This window comes from Cyrtonyx montezumae, unplaced genomic scaffold, assembly GCF_038088225.1.
Source record: "Cyrtonyx montezumae isolate F1298 unplaced genomic scaffold, pur_monq_1.0 scaffold_0, whole genome shotgun sequence".
Taxonomy (NCBI): Eukaryota; Metazoa; Chordata; class Aves; order Galliformes; family Odontophoridae; genus Cyrtonyx; species Cyrtonyx montezumae.
In genome coordinates, this window is record NW_027071824.1 from 31,925,956 (window position 1) to 31,944,950 (window position 18,995).

At 38.2% G+C, this 18,995-nt stretch overlaps 2 protein-coding genes across 5 annotated transcripts in view; one reads left to right on the top strand and one right to left on the bottom strand.

The window, feature by feature from the left end:
• UTRN (utrophin) overlaps positions 1 to 4,758 on the top strand; it is a 296,332-nt gene extending 291,574 nt beyond the window's left edge. For both annotated transcript variants that reach the window (XM_065731580.1, XM_065731573.1), the window contains 2 exons: positions 516 to 538; positions 2,406 to 4,758. In XM_065731580.1, the coding sequence (XP_065587652.1) occupies positions 516 to 538; positions 2,406 to 2,414 (32 nt within the window). In that variant the 3' untranslated portion in view covers positions 2,415 to 4,758. The remainder of the gene's footprint in view (positions 1 to 515; positions 539 to 2,405) is intronic.
• The window catches only part of FBXO30 (F-box protein 30), a 352,871-nt gene that overhangs the window by 89,780 nt on the left and 244,096 nt on the right, over positions 1 to 18,995 (bottom strand). The window lies entirely within an intron of this gene.

Sequence of the window (18,995 nt, forward strand, 5' to 3'; positions counted from 1 at the left end):
TTGAGATAAAGATTCCAGTTTCTCTATCTTGTTTCAGTTTTTGTTCTTAATTCGCAGCCTTTCATCCCTGCATGCATTTGTTGCTTTAGGTCTCTGACCAATCTACTTCCTTTCTGAATGAAATGTCTAAAATGTTACAGCTATTATTGCAATACAGATGATACCAGTATGATTCAGTGACATACCAAACTGCTCTAGTATAATTTTATTTTAACACAGATTTTTATAATACAGTGTTCATAGGTCTATGTACTCATAAATGGTGAAAAAGGAACAATATAATCTGTATTTATAATGCTGTAAATTTTTTACAAGAAAAAAATATGAAGAAAATTATGTACATATCATTGCAACACTTGTCTTTTTTTTTTTTAAGATAAAAGCTTTCTATTCTTGACAGTACATATTTTCCTGTTACTGTGTTGTTGTTTTTTGTTGGTTTTTTTTGTACTATCAAGATTCAGAATCATGTAAATTCCTAACTTTCTTTCTCTTTTTTTTATTTTTATTTGCAGCAAGTTTCACTGGCAGTCAACAGGTATGAAGCATTTTGATGTATTTGCATAGCTGTTGGAACAGAGTAATCAAGTGGGAAAATTCCATTAATTTGAAATGGCTAGTTCCTTATTTTCTCCTAGCAGGATATTTTGAAGCTAGACCACGTAACAGGAAATTTAGATTTCAGGATATGCCAGTTAATAGAAAATTCCTGCTGACTCAGACATTACCAAAGGTACAGTGATGTGCAGTTGTAGGGTGCTGACAGTAAGGAATCAGCTCACATCTATCAGCTAGTTAGTTTCAAGCCAGTCTCAGCTCTGCGAGATCAAAACTGGTTCTTGTAAAGAATCCATGTGTGCCTGTTCCCTGGTTCCCATAGCTCCGGTTCCAGATGGGTCTATGGATCAAGGGCTGTAGAGTAGCTTCAGTATTCAATTATGCTGCCTTCTCACAGTAGGCAACCTCTTCACAATCCCAAAGAAGATATTTGGCTACTTTCACAAAAATATGGAAATCAGTCTGATATTTAGGTACTTATATACTATATTACTCATACTGAGTATCTACGCAGTATGAACAGTCTAATTTTTCTTACAATTAGGAAAAATAGGAAAAAAATAAACCCACAGAAAACAATAAAGACACTTCTTACAGGCTTAGGTTCATATTGGAGTAAAATTGTGACTAATAAGAAACAACATAATCTTCTGTCATTGCAGAGTTCTTACTTCTTACAAAGTTTCATTGTTAAATAAGTCTAATAAATCACCACGGATCAGTATGTGTAAGGTGTCGGAAGGATGAAGTGATGGGCAAAGTTAATTACTTCCGTAATTTCTTCACCTTGCCCATTAATGCACATTTTGTAAGGTCACACCTCTCCCACATTAATATCTAAAAATTCAGAAATATTACTTGACCAAACACTTTCTTGGACTATAATATCTGGTGTAATAAGATTGCCCTTCCAAAGACTATCTCAGACTTCGGGTTTTAGTCTCTTAACGAGGTAAATTAGTGAATTAAAATAACATTTTTCAGCAGTCCTTCCTGTCAGCAGATGTAGCAAGCTCTTTCAGTGTAAGCAGTGATTAATATTAATCTTCCTGAAAAAACATTTGATCTTTTAGAAACAAAATGATTTCCCAGTGATCTCACACTTGAAATGCACTACTCTAGCACTGTTTGAGAAGGGTTATTTGTCTGTTTTGCAGTGAAAAGAATTATAGAATCATGAGATAGCTTGGGTTGGAAGGAACTTTAAAGATTACACGGTTGCAACCCCCTGCCATGGGCAGGGTTGCCAGCCACCAGCTCAGGCTGCCCGAGGCCCCATCCAACCTGGTTTTGACTGCCTCCAGAGATGGAGCACCCACAGCTTCCCTTGGCAGCCTGTGCTATTGCCTCACCACCTTCCAAGTAAAGAATTTATTTCCTAACATCTAATGTAAATCTCTTTTAGTTTAAAATCATTCCCCCTGAAACAGGAGCCCAGAAATAATATCACATTTCAGGGAGCTGTGTCCAAGCCCCAGTTGTGTGTGCTCTCCAATTTACCACTTAGGATTCAGATAGAACAGTAGTTTGTCTAAACATTTTTTCTATGGGTACATGGCAAGGAAAGCCTGTAAACTATATTTATTACTCTGTAGTCATAAAATCCTTTGAGCTTTACTCAGTAAGAATTTTAAGTACTGCAGCACAGTAAAATGAGGATTCTTTTTACTAGATGCCTGGGTGATTTGCTGAATCTTGTGACAATACATCTGAATTTTTAAAATACAGTTTTTCTGCAAAATTACATCTGAGTCCTTAAGTGAACCAAGTCCAGAGTATTTAGAGCTCTCTGCAGGGGACTGTGCATGTTAGTATGGCACTGCCATGGCTATTTCTCATCATTACAGGCAATGTGAAGTGCCCATTTGGACGTCCACCAGTGCTTCCTGACGTGCAGTACAGCCCTTTCCTACAAAACACCAATTGCGAGTTCCACTCCATCAGAAGTCTGCATGGGACCTTGGGACATGCTGTTTGCTTTGACCGCATGTTCTACTTGAAATACTAAAACACTGAATACCCAAAGATGCGGATATTGTTTTTATATTAAAGATTCTTTTTCTTCTTCCCTTTCTATGCAACTGTAAATTAATGAGCAGTGGAGTATTTGTCACTGATTTGTATAAATATACAGCCGCGGGAAGAGGGGCAGGGGCTTTATATATGTTCTTTTTGATAAAGTGAATTGCATAAGGAGTTTGGAGCAAAATGTTACATTTATACATTCCTTTCAGCTCTTTGCTTTTGCATTGTAAAATATCCTCAGTTATGTTATCATTCATTTAATATTCTGTTCTGATTATTTATATGCTAACTATCTGACCAGGCACACTTCAGAATTACCATTGATTTGTTTTCAGAATTGGCATATCAAGTTCTAATAATATACATTATTGTTACTGTTTATTTCAAATTTCCTTTAAGTTCAGCTACAGTATTTTAACCCCATTAAACAAGGTAAATTCTAATTTCAAGTCATAATAATTATCTTGCACCAAAATAATATTTTTAACATTCTTTTAGTTGATTCTAGCCAACACACTCCATTTGGAGGATTATTTTTTAAGCTTTACTCTACTTTGAATCAGGAAATAACTAAAAGAGGACTTAGATGGTAGTTTAAGTTGTTTTTAGCAAGGTCTCAGTGTAATCTTGCCCAACTTTGGAGACAAAGCTTTGTTGTTCCTTTGTGTACAAAGCTTGTTTCAAGTTTTGGACCTACAGTGTGTGAACTGAAGCTTATTTCTGTGAGATCCCCTTCTGTTTATTCAAACACACAAATCTTTTATCTGCCTCTTACAAATGAAGAGACAATTAGAAAGCCTTTTCCAATACTGTTGGTTATAAAACGTTTTCAAAGCTGCAGTGCTCTTAGATGTTATGTGGCATTGTAATCTTGCAACTCATCTATATTTTTGAGATCATTTATTTATGTAATTTTAAGTAGGGATAATTATGGGAAAGTTATGCGACTGATCAGCTGATTTCTAGATTTAACACAATCATCAGAGTTTTAATGCCTTCATGGAGTTTACAATGCTGCATGGACACGTGCTTTCATTTCAAGACATGCCTTTAATTGGTAAAACTGCATGCAGTATATATCATGTATAGTGGAGAGAATCTAAATCGTGTTGTTATTGATTATTACTGAAGAAAAAAAAAAGCCTCAAAATGGTATTGGAAGAGTTACAAATTCTGTACTGCTACCAAAAGATTCTAAAGGACATTAAAACAAAGTCAGGAATATCTAGTGCTTTTGAGGTGGTGCCAACTAGATTGTCCTGCACCCACAGTAAAGCTCCTGGAACACTGCTGCTTGAGGAGCGATTTGGGCACAGCATTGACCATGTTCTAGTGTTGGCTTTGGTGCCAATTCTTTCTGAACACTTTGACAAATTATTTAACCACTCTGCCTCTGTTTTCCCATCTGTAAAATGGGAATGACAGTACTTACCTCTCAAAGGTGTAGAGAGCTTAGTTAGTTAGTCTGAAAAGCCCTATTTAAATGCTAAGTATTATTCTTAAGTGGGTGGAGCACAACTGTCAAGGTGAGAAGAGAAGATGCTGGCTACTATTAATGCTTCATCTATTAAAAAAAAATAAAGTAGCATAGTTATTCTGAGAAGACAAACACATTTTACAGAAGAGGAAAGCCATGACCACCTTTCTACCTCAGACCTATCTTCATGAGTAGTATTGGAAATAGCTTTATATTCTGTTCTCTGCAAAGTACTTTGCTTTTATCAAGCTTACGTCATCCTCTAGGTAAAGAATCCTTAAAAATAGCCCCCACGTAAGTTTAAAAATAAAAAGTCTAAGTAGTGAATTTGGTGGCTTTTATTTTTGTTCTGAATATGAGGTTATGTGTAAAGTTGTTTTTCTGCCTGTGTTTGTATGCAGCCTTTGTCCTCTGCTGCCAAGTAAATGCTACTTCAAACACTACACTGTAACATTATTCCTCTGAAATAATAATAAATAAATGGAATATATTGCAGTAAGGTGAGAAAATATATGGATTTCCTTCAAGTTTTGAGATCTTCAGGGGTGACTCTTCTCATTAATACATGCTGTAAATTTAATTCTGAAGAGAACTAACTTTAGTCTAGCACTGTTGTGGTTGTCCATTTCTACATACTGGCATTTTGGAATGTGGTTTTCATTTATGCAAATGAGATAAAACAGTATTTTCTCCCATAAGTCTGTGTGTATCTTCTGAAGTTTTCCACCTTCAGTGATTTAGTCGGGAATCTTGTTCAGCTGCATGACACATTTTAAATACGATCAACAGAGAAGCACTGCTTTAATTTAAAAAGTGCTATGTATACATATTATGAAACAGCAGTAACTCATGAAGCTTTGTCAAATATTAGAACTGTTAATCAGTCTAAGTTTCAATGCCATTTAGTCAACATGTGCAGCTGATACACAGTACTAGTTATTTAGACATGATATGTAATTTCTAGCCCTATCATGTGCTAATTTGGGGTATTTCCATTAAGCTTTTGTCTATGAGTGTTAGAATTACTATGCTTAAGGGAGGAAAAAAAGAGAATTCCTTGAGGAGAAAGCACTTGTCTTGGTGGTGAGGAATTTTGAAGGGCATAAATATCTACGTAACTCCCCAAGGTTGGATTTAGACATCTCAAGGACCTAGTTTTTGTTTGTGTATGTTGAGGCATCTTTCCTTCTCAACTTAATGATCTCTAATAACACAAAATCTCATGATGTGTGACCCTTTAATACATTTTCTCTGCCATGTTTTAGTAGTACTGGATGTATTCAAAACTCATGTTATTTTTTTTTCTTTTTTTTTAGCTTAGGAATCTGGGGAAACAAAAAGACAAACAAAAAACCTGAAGTTTTCTTTGAAAATAGCTCCATACAGAATACTTTGAGTCATGTGATATTTTTCTCCATTCTCAACTATTTTCCGTTTGTCAGAAGTACTTCAGACTTCTTTGTCATGGCATTTTTATTACTGCATAGTGTTGCTACAGTGTAATTCTTAACTTATGTGTATATATTAATGAGTAATACACTGTAAAATGCTAGGGCAATTGGTGCTAATAATGACTGGGAAGAGTGTCACCTACTTGACCAGTGGAAGAACAGCTGAGGGGTAAGGACCAACTAAACACCTCTCAGAGGTGAGTAGAGAGGAACTAAAGCTGCAGTGTTTGTTAGAATAAACCTCACAATAAACATTTGTTAGAAATAAAAGGCTCATTTTCTAACCACTGACTGCATTAACTGCAGTGCTAACAGCTGGAGTTGGAGCAAGATGAGTCCTTTCTTCTCAAAATAAAATAAAATAGCCTCAAAAAAAACAACATTGTTGTTGATGGTCAGGCATGTATTCTTGTACTTCTATATGTGAACAAATTAATATGTTTTAAGTTACTGGGGGAAAAGGATCTTCAGAATGATGCAGTCTTTGCGTAAAAAAGAGTAAAAAGAAGAGTATGATGTGGACTAGATGGCCTTCAGAGATCATTTCCAATTCTTAAGTATTTTATGATTCTATGGTTGATTCTGTGATTGATATTCTTTGTATTCAGGCTGCTGTCTATGTTAGCATACTTGGAGAGATTGCCTAAGCCATGTTTTCTCTGATACGGGATTTTCTTTGCTATAAAAACGTGACCTATTCTCCTTTTCCTAAATGTAAATGTCCCTCAGTCAAAGGGTAAACAAAAATTATTTTTTCTAGATCTCATGAATGGAGAGTAGAATTCATTCACTTATTTCAAATGTAAAGGTAATTAAAATACAGCCAGCTATATTTGTTGTGTAATTGGCTGTTCTTGTTTTTTTAAAGTTACGTAGGAAATTGTGCTTAGTTTCACCTCATCTTTCCCACCTCAATTGCACTTGTAGCAAGGAGCTGTTTAGGTGAGAGTTGGAGAGGTGGGGAATGGGCAACTTTCCTTCCATGTGCTACTACAAGTACTGACTATATGTTATTTTTATCAAGGAAAAAAAAAGTGGTATTTTCAGGAGAAGAATTAAAGTTCCTCTATACAGAGTTCTCGATCTCAAATACATGCATATCCATCTAATTAAGTGAGATGCTTTCCTACACGGCTCAGCATGGATGCATTGCTTGACAGCATATTTGTTCAAATCTTCATTACAAAACACCTTTGAACTGAAGGTTCCTTTCAAATCTATTTGTTTCCACGGAAATATGTGATGGATGGATCTAATACAAATCCCACTGTATAGTCTCCCCATGTACTGAGAAGGGGAACTTCAAGTCTGAAACAGATTTTCTTGGCTGGTGCTATTCTCCCTTTCTGGACTGAGGCAAGCCCTTCCAGATGTTCAAGTGATACTATGTGAGCTACGTAAAATATGAGATTTCAGCTCTGCCAGGTTAGAGAAGCAGGATTCTGGATCAAGGCTTCTGTCCTCACAGGTAAAATGTGGGTTCTCGGAGATCAGTAACTGTTCCTTATGTTCGTCACAAAAAAGAACTTTCTTCCAGTGGTCAACAAAGATGAAATCTTCCTTGCCTTGCACATCTTTGGGAATCTATCTCCCCCCTTTAGCACCACTTACATATTCACAATGTTCCAGCAGAAACTGTGCTCTTTGCAGCTTCATGCTCTGCTTTAGAAAGAACAGCTGTAGGCAAGCACAGCAGCCTTTGCTGGAAGGGGAAAGGCAGGGGGCCGCTTCCAACTGCTGCAGTAATCCCTTACAATGAGACCTGCTCTGCTAGCGTGCCTATTAAAAGTGATAAACCAGGGAAGCTGAATAGGCTTCCTAGATGCCAGTATGTGTTAAGGATTAATGCCTAAATAGAAAATACAACAACAAAACCATATAGATGGGATCTGTCTCATCTCTTAGTCGTCGTCTCTGAAGCGTATTATTTACAGATGAACTACTGGCACTCCTGTTAGTCACTGTTTTTACAGTCAGGTAAGCACCTTGAAAATGCATTGGTTTTAGATGTTTACTAACTAATATTTAGCTTAGAGGAATGTACTTCAGAAATACTCATTTTATGGCAATAATGTAGCCTAGGGTATGTAGCTCAAAGAAAAATATGCCGGTATTAAATGTATACAAAGCAGTAGAGAGTCATTTTTTAGAATTTGTTATGAGCTAGAAGTGACTTGGTTATTTAAAAAAAAAAAAAAAAAACACAAGTATTGCAGCAACACTTCATCTGCATGTGGAATTCCTTTTGCCTCCCCAGTACCCGCTATGTCTTTATAACTGGGATATAAATACTTTGAAAAATTTCTAAAAATAATAATTATAGAATGAGATCCCTTACCAACAGTTTCAGAGTCTTAAGCTAGTTTTAAGAGAGTTAGGAAAAAAAAAAAGCCCCTTGGATGAGACGGATTATGTCCAGTCTCCTGAATTTTATATGGAAATAGGCAAACATTTGATCAAATACAGTAACTTTGTATGACTACAAGCCTGAAGAGTTGTAGTGTAACTGTCCCTCTGCAAAAATAGGTAGCAAAACCATTTTTCTTCACTAGTGATTGGATTTTGCATACTGAAGAGTCGGTTTTTATCATGAGCAATTCAGTGCAGTTGTGTTTCTCTGTATGAATTTGCAGTATGCTAATACTGCCTAACCCACATATGAAGTTTCACACATTAATGAATAAGAGAGTGGACAGAAGATACAACTCCAACTAAAGTAAGCCACATCACTCATCTGAATGCAAACAGAAGGAGGGAAAGTGTTCCCCAGATCCATCTTCTTAAAAGCAGGAGAGAAGTTTGCTTTCTTCAGTCTTCAGAATTCTTCCCCATCTGACATGACCTTTCGGAGATTATTGAGATTGGCTTTTCAATGACATCAGCAGGTTTGCTCAACACTCACTGGTACACACCCTCTCATCCCATAGACCTATGTATGTGCATTTTAATTTAACATTCCCTAATCTGATCCTTCTCAAGTGTTAAGGAGGGACATTTCCCTTGCTCTAGACTTCCCCTCGGTCCTCAGGGACCTGTGTTTCCTGTAATAGGATGGAAATATCAGTAAAGACAGAGATGAAGAGGAGATTCAGCACTTCAGACCTGTGTGTGCTTTGCCGCCCAGTCCATTTCTGCTATGGGCCCACATTTTCCCTGGTTCACCTGCACAACTCTTAGCAGTTCTTCCTTGTTTAGGAGTAGGAGGTCCACCAGAGTCTCTCACCAGTTCCTTGTTCATGTGTTAGGGAATAGCAGTCATGAAATTTTCCCCAGTTACCATCACTGAGCCACTGTACCATCCACACAGAGCAGAGAAAAATCCTTTTGCCACAAGAGGAGCAATAGATGAGTAGGGAAGGACGTTTTAAATGCAGATGCATGTGTTGGTTTTGCTTAATGCCTCTGAAGAGTATTTTGGCAGTTGCAAGGAGTCTAATGAATGGCTGTGACAAACAGACATGCACACAAAAAGAAAAACTGTTCAGATGTGGTTCTGGTTTCCCCAGCCCAAGCAGCCCCTCTGGAATGGAAAGTGTAGCTCTGACCTACTTGCTTTCAGCAAGCTGCAATTATAGCACCTATCAATTTTCTATAAAAATACAGATGTGAACAAACAGAAAACCTGAGTGGCTCAAACATGAGCAGAATAAGAATCTTACTCCCTTACCTAGGTCCCAGTTCCTGCCAAGATTTCCCAGGCTGAAAAGGAAAACTAGGTGAAATGGAAGTAGAACATCAAAATAACTGTTCACATTTTTTATTATGAAATATGGGTCAGCCTTTTCACACATTCAGAACATAACGTGGTATCTTTCTGTTCTACTGCCTTCACATTCATTTTTTCCCCCCCAGAATGTCTCCTTACTTGCTGTGGAAAATTAATGGTTGCCTTTATGAAAGATCAGTTTTAGTACTGAATTCTTGTTTGGTTTCTCACAGCACAGTTTCTACTGCCCTGTTGGTAGCAAGGGCCTGAGTCAGTTGTCCAAAAGCAGACGCAGCACTCTAGCCACAGTCTCCTCAAACACAAGGGAATGTTCATTTGCTTGATCTGCTGATTGCAGTTTGCTATCACAGTCCCTGTCTGCTGCTAGAGCTCATCATCTGAAGACAATAATCATGGCTCTACAGGAAAGGCAGAAAGAGATAGATGAGTTTGCTGACTTCTGGATTACCCACATGTAGGGGAACTGTTAGGTCATGGCTTGAAGTGGTGATTGAGCACCTGGTGAAGGAGTGTGGCTGGCCTAGGGAACACAGGCAAGTTGTTTGCACCTGTGTTCCCCTTGTGAACAAAAGGGGTGGTCCCAGAATAGAGCCATCCTGGACTCATTTAAGGGCCAGCCATCAAATGGGCAGCATCTCTTGGACCTAGGCTGCTTCTTGTAAAGGAGTGCTGTTCAGCTAGAGAGCCTTTTCATCAGCTGGGTGAGTTGATTCTTCTTTCTGTATGTGACTTACAGCCTACTTGTGAATATTTTGTCTGGTATTGCTAGGAACCTGTCAGAATTAATTTTGCTTCTTTGTGAGTAGGACACCACTTACTATAGACCCTTCTTTTGGAAAAGAAATTATTCTGATAATGATTTCCTTTCTTGTTATTGCAGACATGTTGGCCTTGTATTCTTACCATTCCCGGTACTTGTAATGCTATTTTTGAAAAGTGTGATTAGGAGATAAATACAGAAATATTTTTTCTTATGCTGCTTCCATGTGTCTGTGTTTCTTCTAGACTTGCTTTCCCAGGCACAGACTTACACATGTACACTCCTTCTAGTTGACTCCTATTGTTCATGTAGACCATCAGTATCTAAACATAGAAAAAGACCACCAAAAAACCAAACACATAGCTTTCTAATTAAAAATTCTGTAAGCTTGTCAAGGTTGTAAATCACTTTGTTATTTATAGCATCTCCTACGCCCTATAAATTACTACCAAGTGGAGGAGAAAAAAAATGGTACAATTTCTATTTATTTGCTCAAAGCAGCGCTCCCATTGAAAGCTTCTTGGAACGTGTATCCTAAATTAGGAACTTTTTGTGAATAATACAATGTCATTACACACAACTGAGTTATATTTCTTACAAGCTGATTACAAACACCCTTAAATGAGATCTCTTCATGACACTGCTGATTTTAGGGCTCTTTATGGTTCAATATAAACCAAAATAGGAAGGCATAATCATGCTTTTCAAAGCTATTCGGAAAGTGCATTAGCATACATACTGCAGCTTAAGCCCATCAGCTTTGTCTGCAGTCACTACATCTATTTGTTAGTTTTACTTAGTTGCAAAGGGGAGAGAAGTGATAAATTAAGATTATAGCATGTCTGTTACTGCAGAGATTGGATAAAGTATAGCATCTTATTTAATGTAGTAAACAGATTTAATGCTAAGAGGACTTTTTTAACTGTATTTTGCCTGAATAGCTGATGTAGACAGATGTCCAAGAAATTGTGTTGTTTTTTTTTTTGTTGTGTTTTTTTTTTTTAAGTTTCTGATAGTTGTAGTTACATTAGTTACATCTCTCAAACCATACATGAGATTAAATGATGTGATTCAAAGCTGTTGCAGCAGGTATAGGGGGAGGCATGAAGATGGTCACAGGGCTGGAGTGCCTCTTTTGGTGAAGAATGGTTGAGGGAGTTGGGCTTCTTGGAGAAGTCTCTGGGGAGACACTATTGCAGGTTATCAGTACTTGAAGGGAGTTTACAAGCAGGAGAGGGACTGAATTTGTATGCAGGTAGATAACAGTAGCACAAAGAGGAATGGATTTAAACTGAGAAAGGGGAGATTTAGGTTAGATATTAGGAAGAAATTCTTCACTCAAAGGGTGGTGAGGCACTGGAACGGGTTGTACAGAGACTGTGGGTGCCCCATCCCTGGAGACTTTCAAGGCCAGGTTGGCTGGGGCCCTGGGCAGCCTGAGCTGGTGGGTGACAGCCCTGCCTGTGGCAGAGGGCTGGAGCTAGATCTTTGTTGTCCCTTCCAACCCAAACCGTTTTGTGATTGAAGTTGCAACATTCCACACCTACTGACCTTCTCCTCCTAAGGCTACCTGAAGTGGCAAAGTAAAATGAGAAGTACTAATACTGTAACAAAGCATATTTAGAAGTTCAATCCTCTGGGCTGCCCTTCTTGTAAAATTCTCTCAAAGTAATTATTGTATCTGGCATCATTTCAGTTAGTTGATATGTAGCACAGACAACTATGTATAACAGGACAGTTATGCTGAAAGTAGTTTGACAGAATTATCTATGACAAATTAAAAAGTAACATGGCTGAACCCCAGCTGGCTACTAGGTCAACAGCCTCAGCATCTCAGTTGAGATGCACTCCCACAGGAGAAGCAGTGCCAGCCCCTCAGGGGCTCTCAACCCTATCCTCCCACTGGGCAGGGCAAAGGGAAGGGCTGCAGCCCAATGTGGGTTCCCCTGGCCCCAGATCAGGACCTCTTAATATTCTTTTGTTCAGCAACTCTTAGAAAGGAAAGTTGTATTTACCTGGTGGATATTAGCAGAGCAGGTAGGTAATTAAGAAATAATGACCTTAGAAATGTGCCCTTGTCTTAGTGCAGGAGAAAGAAAGGTAACTAGGGATTGAAGGAGAGTAATCATCCCACTGTTAAGCTCCAGGGAACCAAGCACCAAATAAGCATTCCTATCAAATCCAGTAAATAACTTGGCCAATTACCTATTCCCTCATCCCCATCAAAGTTGCGTGACTGAAGATTCCAATCAGTTACGTTCAGCCTTCAGCTTAGTGGTTAGAGCACTGCATTGACTTTGCATTAAAAATTTAATCATGAATTACTGCTTAGTGTCAACACAATCTGTGTTCAAGTCTTTGTGAGTGGTTATATGTAGGAAACACTCATTCTTTGATCACAAGCCATCTTTTATACATTCAGGCACAATGTCTGTCATGGACTGAACTGCACTTTTGGTTCTCAGCTGCCCTTGTGAGAAGATTGAGTTGGCAAACTGAACACGTGCTAATAGAGCATTATGTAAAATTACTTATGTTAGAATTATGGAACTATATATCAATGTGCACCAAGGAAGTTTTATTTTTTTTTCCCACAAATTTCCTTGCTTTTTTTCCTTCTTCCTATGGAGTCTGTCCTGTCTGTTTACTTGTGGGCACTAAAAACCTGCCATAGGTCACTGTTGATTTCCTATAACCCCATCATCTGAGGACTCTGGACTTCATGATTATGAATTTCTTTCTGAGATATTTATTTAACAACTACAGAACTTTACACAGAAGCATGACTGGAAGTTCCAAGAGTTATGTTGACAAGATGACTGCAGTGCCCAGAGCCTAAAGCTGTGATTCTACCTGTGCCAGAAGGCAGCTGATATCTGGAAACAGAAATTCATTACAGTTTCCTACACATTTGAACTTTTGCCTCTGGGCACAGACAAGAGTAGCTCATTATAGCCATAAAAAGGCACAAATCTCACAATCAGCCATGCAGTGGCTGACACACATTCCTCAGTTTATTTCAATTACAGGTCAGATCCCATTAATCACCTGAAGAGCTTTGCATTATGTCCGATCTTTTACAAAAACACCCCCTTTCCCAGAACAGGTGTATGTGACTCCAGACAGACAATGGGAGATTGAGGCAGCATTGCCTTTTTGCTTGGTTTCTCAAAAAAACTCAGCTACCAAAACACTTGGAAGAGTTTAAACAACCTAGTACAAACCCTGATTCCTTTTGTTCAACTTATCCCATCTTTAGTAGGAATGCTGCTCAGAGTCTGTTTATACATGTTATTCGTATACTCTTATACTGCAGATATTGAATGAAAGAGATCAAAATGACTGCCATACTTCCATCTATTTGGGAGATATTTTTAGTTTTCTTGCAATTATATATTGAGGTCCAGGGTTAGCCATCTATGTCAAAGTACTTACAGAATTCATCATGTATGTACGCCTAATTACTCTGCAAGGAACTAATTAGTGGCTTAACAAGGTAATTTAAGGAATAAATAACCATTCAGGTCAGCAGAAGGCTTTATCCTGTAAATAAGGCTTTGTACGCAGTTCAAAAGTAGTAAAGTATAACTTCATACTGTTCAATGAAGTGCTTCCTAGGAACAATCAGAGGCAACCCTTTCCCCGTTTACTTGTATCATTGCACTAAATTTCTAATACATGCCCTTTAGTTTACCCATCTAGCCTTATTAATGCAGCAAACACAATGCCTTTCATACCTCATCTCCCTTGCTCCTTATTGATGCATGGTCCTTGCCTTCACCAGAGAGGAGAATCTTAAACATCAACATATGGTGTAATAGTAGCAGATCCAAAATTACTGCTTACTGAAACCACAAGATTATCAGTATGACTTTCTTATATTCATTCTTTTTTTTTTTTTTTTTTTTGTGGAGTGTATAACTCTGGTTTATACTGGAGAGCTGCCGTTGGAGGGCAGCAACAGGGCTGTAAGTCAGCCCCACAGCTCTGATGGAAGGGATTCAAAGGTCTGCAAGATGGATGGCAATGTAGAAAGTCTTCATGAGCAGGAGAATGAAATAACTGAAATCCAACTGTAAACTGTATATTATCAATTTCAGGTACAGTATTATATTGATTGACATAAGATGTGCTAATCTGCAGTCCAGCACCTGCCTCAAGCAGTTTGGTTTCTAAAACACCACAACTAAAAGTACAATCCTTAGTTTACAGTTGAAGCAAGGACCCATGAAAAAGCTCTGAATGCTCTTAGGATATCTGTTAGCCTTGGGGAAAAAAAGAGCAGACCTACCTAATCCTATCAAACATGCAGTAACAGAAGAGTCAAGGTAATTCCTTCAGTGAGAAAGGTTAGGTTAATTAATATTATGTTTATCCCAGTACAGAGGGGAAAGTTTAAAAAATCAGCAATTTAAGAAATTGGAGCAGTATCCAGAAATTGTACATTGGTTGTGCTGGATAGTCCTATGAGGGAGAGGGGAATGAAGATATCTAAGTGTGGAGAGATGTGCAGGCAGTTGCTGCTCTTTCAAGTGAAAAGCAGTATCAGGACAAGAGTCTGGGGAAACCAGCTGCTTCTAACTTATTCATCTGAGGGCCACCTTTCCTTTTCACCTGAGCTCCACAGCCTCATGCAGCTGCTTGGCTTAAAAAATCACTTTCTGAATGATTCCAGACTCTGCAGAACTTAATGTCCTGCTTCCATCAAGTGCCCAAGGAGTAGTTTTAAACATAAGTTCCATTCAAGCACCTGAGATAGAAGCAACCTGCATATAGAGCTCATGTTTCCAAAGCTGTTACATTACCCCATTATAAGTTACAAGAATCACTACACTTCCCCATAGCAAGGCAAGTCTTTACAATCCACTTGATTAAAAATACTGCTAAGGGAAATGTTCATTAGTTTGCAACTCTGCTTTTCTCTTGGGTAAACCTAAGCTTGGGTACTGATTTACAGATTGCTTGATCTGTCAGATGTGAGCTGCAGCACACATTTAAACAGCGAGAGGTAACAAACTGTGGACTCAGAGAAGGCAACTCCTCACTCACTGCAGTGCAAACTGAGCAGTTCAGTGAAGAATGTGTTCTGCAGATGTCCACGTTGACAATGGAATGGAGCTGCAACTGTGAATAATAATGATATATGATCCATTGACTGTCATGGGAGGCTTGAGAGGGCTCAGACATGATCGCTACAGTAATGTAACTTAGATTCAGAGGCAGTCTTTTGGCATGAACACCCTTAGTTATTAGTATTCCCAGATGACTTCAGTTTCAGGACTGCCACTCTCAGAGGACAAATTACTCTTACCAAATCCTTATTCTAAGATACAGCATTTTTGGGGGGAGAAAAATGTGATATTCCCCAAACACATAATTTTTTTTATCAAATCCCAACCCTGTGTGTATAAATCCACCACAGTTTAATCTCAGCACAGGCTATTTATTTTCTTTCTACTACTGGCAAAGCCAAAAGCTAACGAATTTTTGCCTTGCAACAGCAGGTAATCTCTGGAGGCCTTAGTGAGATATCATCATCCACTTCTGTATCTCAATTCTACGTGAGGTCAAACAGCCACTCAGAGCAGGACCCTCTGTCTCCCAGTGAGTCTTACAAACCATTAGTGATGGTCTATGATCATAGAACTGTAGAAATATTTAAGATCATCTAGTCCAACCATCAACCTATCCCCACCATGCCCGGTCAGCATCTTGTCACTCCTTCACTTTGCACAGCTGAGAGTGGCTGAGTCTGGAAACTGAGGCCCTGGGCCAGCCAGGCCTGCACAGAGTACACTAACTTCAGCAGCTCTTGTATGCTAGCAGCATGGTCTTTGCTCTTTCCCTGCCAAATTGTTGTGTTCCTGGCACAAATTCACTGTTTTCTGGAGAAGTGATTGGTGCTGAATCACAGAATTGTAGGGGTTGGAAGAGACCTCTGAAGATGACCTATTTATTCCAGCCCCCTCCTAAAGCAGGTTCTCTACTAAGCGTTATACAGGAAAGCTTTCAGGCAGGTTTTGAGTAATTCCAGAGAAGGAGATGATCCAAACTGTTTGGGCAGCTTGTTCTAGGGCTCTGTCACCCTTCAAGTAAACAGTTTTTTTCCTCATGTCTCTGTGAAGCTTTCTGCATTCCAGTTTGTGCCCTCACTTTCAAGGAGCTTGGTGCTGGCTTTGCTTATCTGTTTTATTACCTATGATTTTCACTCTCCCCAAGGGTTGCTTAAAAATGCTTCTGTTGATGAGGGTACACAAAGAACATACAACTCACACTGAAGATAAAGGAGTTATGCCTCCTGGATTATGAATTTTAATACAGCAAGTCTAAGTTCCACTGATCTGGATTCACTGAGTGCAGCCTAATAAAGCAAAAACCACCACCTTGTGGGTATGAATGATACGTATATGATATGAAGGTACCATTTCATTTTATCAGCTGAAGTCTATAAATGTAAATTGTATGTTTATGCTTGTGAAGAAATGAATAAAAATCGCAGAATCTAAAGTTGTGAGATGCTCGTAACAGCTACCACCATGCAGGTTATATACATATATAATACACTGAAGAAAAATATTTGCATGATGGTATTTCCATGACTGTTATGGGGAGGGGGCTATTTAGAATTTCTTTTTACTGCTTCTTGAGTGACAGGGGCAGTGCAGAAGGACCTCAGCCATGACAAAAATGCAGTAATTAAGTGTCTTGAACAGGAAAAGTTGACCTTATGGGCTTTTCAAGAGCTAGAGAAAACCCCCTATAAAAGATCTAGGGTGAGTTCATGTCCTGGGATCTGATGAGCACTTGTAAAGAAGGAAAAAAAGGGACAGATATAGAATGAATTGATGTGGCATGACCACACACTCACAGACAGGGTGGCTACTGAACAGCAGAACCTCAGATGTGCAATTTAGGCCTTTCCAGAGCTGTAGATTAAAAAATGAAAACAGCCTTTCTTTTTCTGAAACATTATATAAATATTGGCATTTGGGATATATCTTTGTGCTAAGCGTGGCAAGCTGTTTCATGGCATCAAGTTGCCCTGCAGTATGAATGGAAGGGAATGTGCTGTGTATAATACCTGCTTCAACAAAAGTAATAAAGCAAAGTTAAGAAAGGAATACCACTCTCTGCTTTTCTCTATAAGCAAAGATTAATTCTGCATTAATTCTTTTCTCCTTAAAATAGAAAAAAAATTAAAAGATACACTTAGTTGGGTTGGATTGCTGTTCTGTATTAACAGCACACTTTTGAAGAATAAATATGTGAAGTCAAGACAGTAGTGTCATTTATAAACCTTGTTATTGACTGGTTTATAACATGGATGTAATAGACTCCTGTGTTAGACACTGTATTAGATATTGTGCTGAAATTTGGATAGAAGAACTCAGCTATGAGGTACTTTTTGATCATTTGAAAGAAAGCAAAGACAAAAAATGTCTTAACCTTCAAATTGCTCTTGATAAACATTCATTCTCTTCTGCTTTTTTGATTATTCTGATGTATGAGCAACGTGTTTGTATCCATTTTTCACATTCCTAAACTCTGGAATCTAGGAAAATGCTGGTTCCTAAAATGATCTGGTTTAGAAATACTATATTTAACAAAAAGATGGGAAAAAGAATTATACCTAAGTTGTGCATTTATAATGACAAAATCCTAAGCAGTGAGTGTGAATTTTTTATATGAAATTTTTATACTGATGGGTGGGCGAAACATGGTACAAATAATAGACAGTGTATCTCTGTGGCTGACCCAGATGTTGAATCCATCAACACAGAATGAACTGTGAGAAAATACTTTTAAAATTAGTTATATATGAAGGTTATTCTGTAATTCTGTTGTTCTGTTATCTTGATTATCTTTCACATAAATTATGGCTCTGCATGAGTCTCTTATGTGAAAGGGAGATAACCAGGGGGAGTGAAATGAATGAGCAGAACATGTACTGTTGAAATCAGTAAGCTGTTCAAATCGCCACTGCTGTCAGGTAAAGTGTAGTAGTGAATACTCTGATGATCTACCAGGTTGATGCAAATTGTAATTTGGGTATGATTAGGCTCTAAATGCTGGGTTTCTAAAACAGGCTACAAGTCAGATTGATAGCTAAATAAAACTATGAATATTTCTTCCTTAAATAGTGTTCACATAGATTATTTTGACTGAATGTGATTACTACAGAAGACTTGTGTAATTATCTCAAAAAGTAAAAAATAATGTAATTGTTCTTAAAGGAAGTCAAACATGAAAAATGCTCAGTGTAAGCTTCATTTTGGATGATTTTGTTCCAATTAATAGCATGCATTTAGAAAATATCTCCTCAAATTAAAATTGCCTTAGCTTCTCCATTCAACTCTAAAATATTTTCGCTGATAGCTTCGTTTCATATTTTAACTGATTGGAAAATTAACAGAAACTACAGCTCAGATTACACTGCAAAGCAATGACATCAAAAGAATTAAAATCTTAGAGCCCACGTGGTAGGTTTACTGAATTTTGAAGCTTGCCTTCTTACCTCTAGCATAACTGGTGCATTCAGAAGTTGAGTCTGGCCTTGTCTGATAGACAATTTTAGGAGCAGATCTAAGGCAGCTGTCTGGGACTGTCACAGAGCACATCGAAATTTGCAAAGCAGATCTTCATCTCAATATGTCCCATATTGAGCTCTATGACTTAAGAATATGTCATAGGCTCTACCAGGTGGCAGAAGCCATCAGCTCAGTCAGTGTCATGATGTAGTGATTAGAGTTGATGGTTTATCTGGGTTACAGCTCCAAATTCTGCCTTTATTTTCTTTCAATTTTCTCTCAAAAGAAGGATAGAGGCATATCTCCTTGATGGCCAACCTTGCACAGAGTCCGCACTGTGCTTATGCGTTGAAGTGTAGCCCACCTACCCATCTTTAGAAGCTCACTTATGGAGTAGGGTCAAAAATACATTAACTGGCAGCAATTAGAGGAAAAAACCAACTTGTCAACTCAGTGAGAGTGTGTTTAA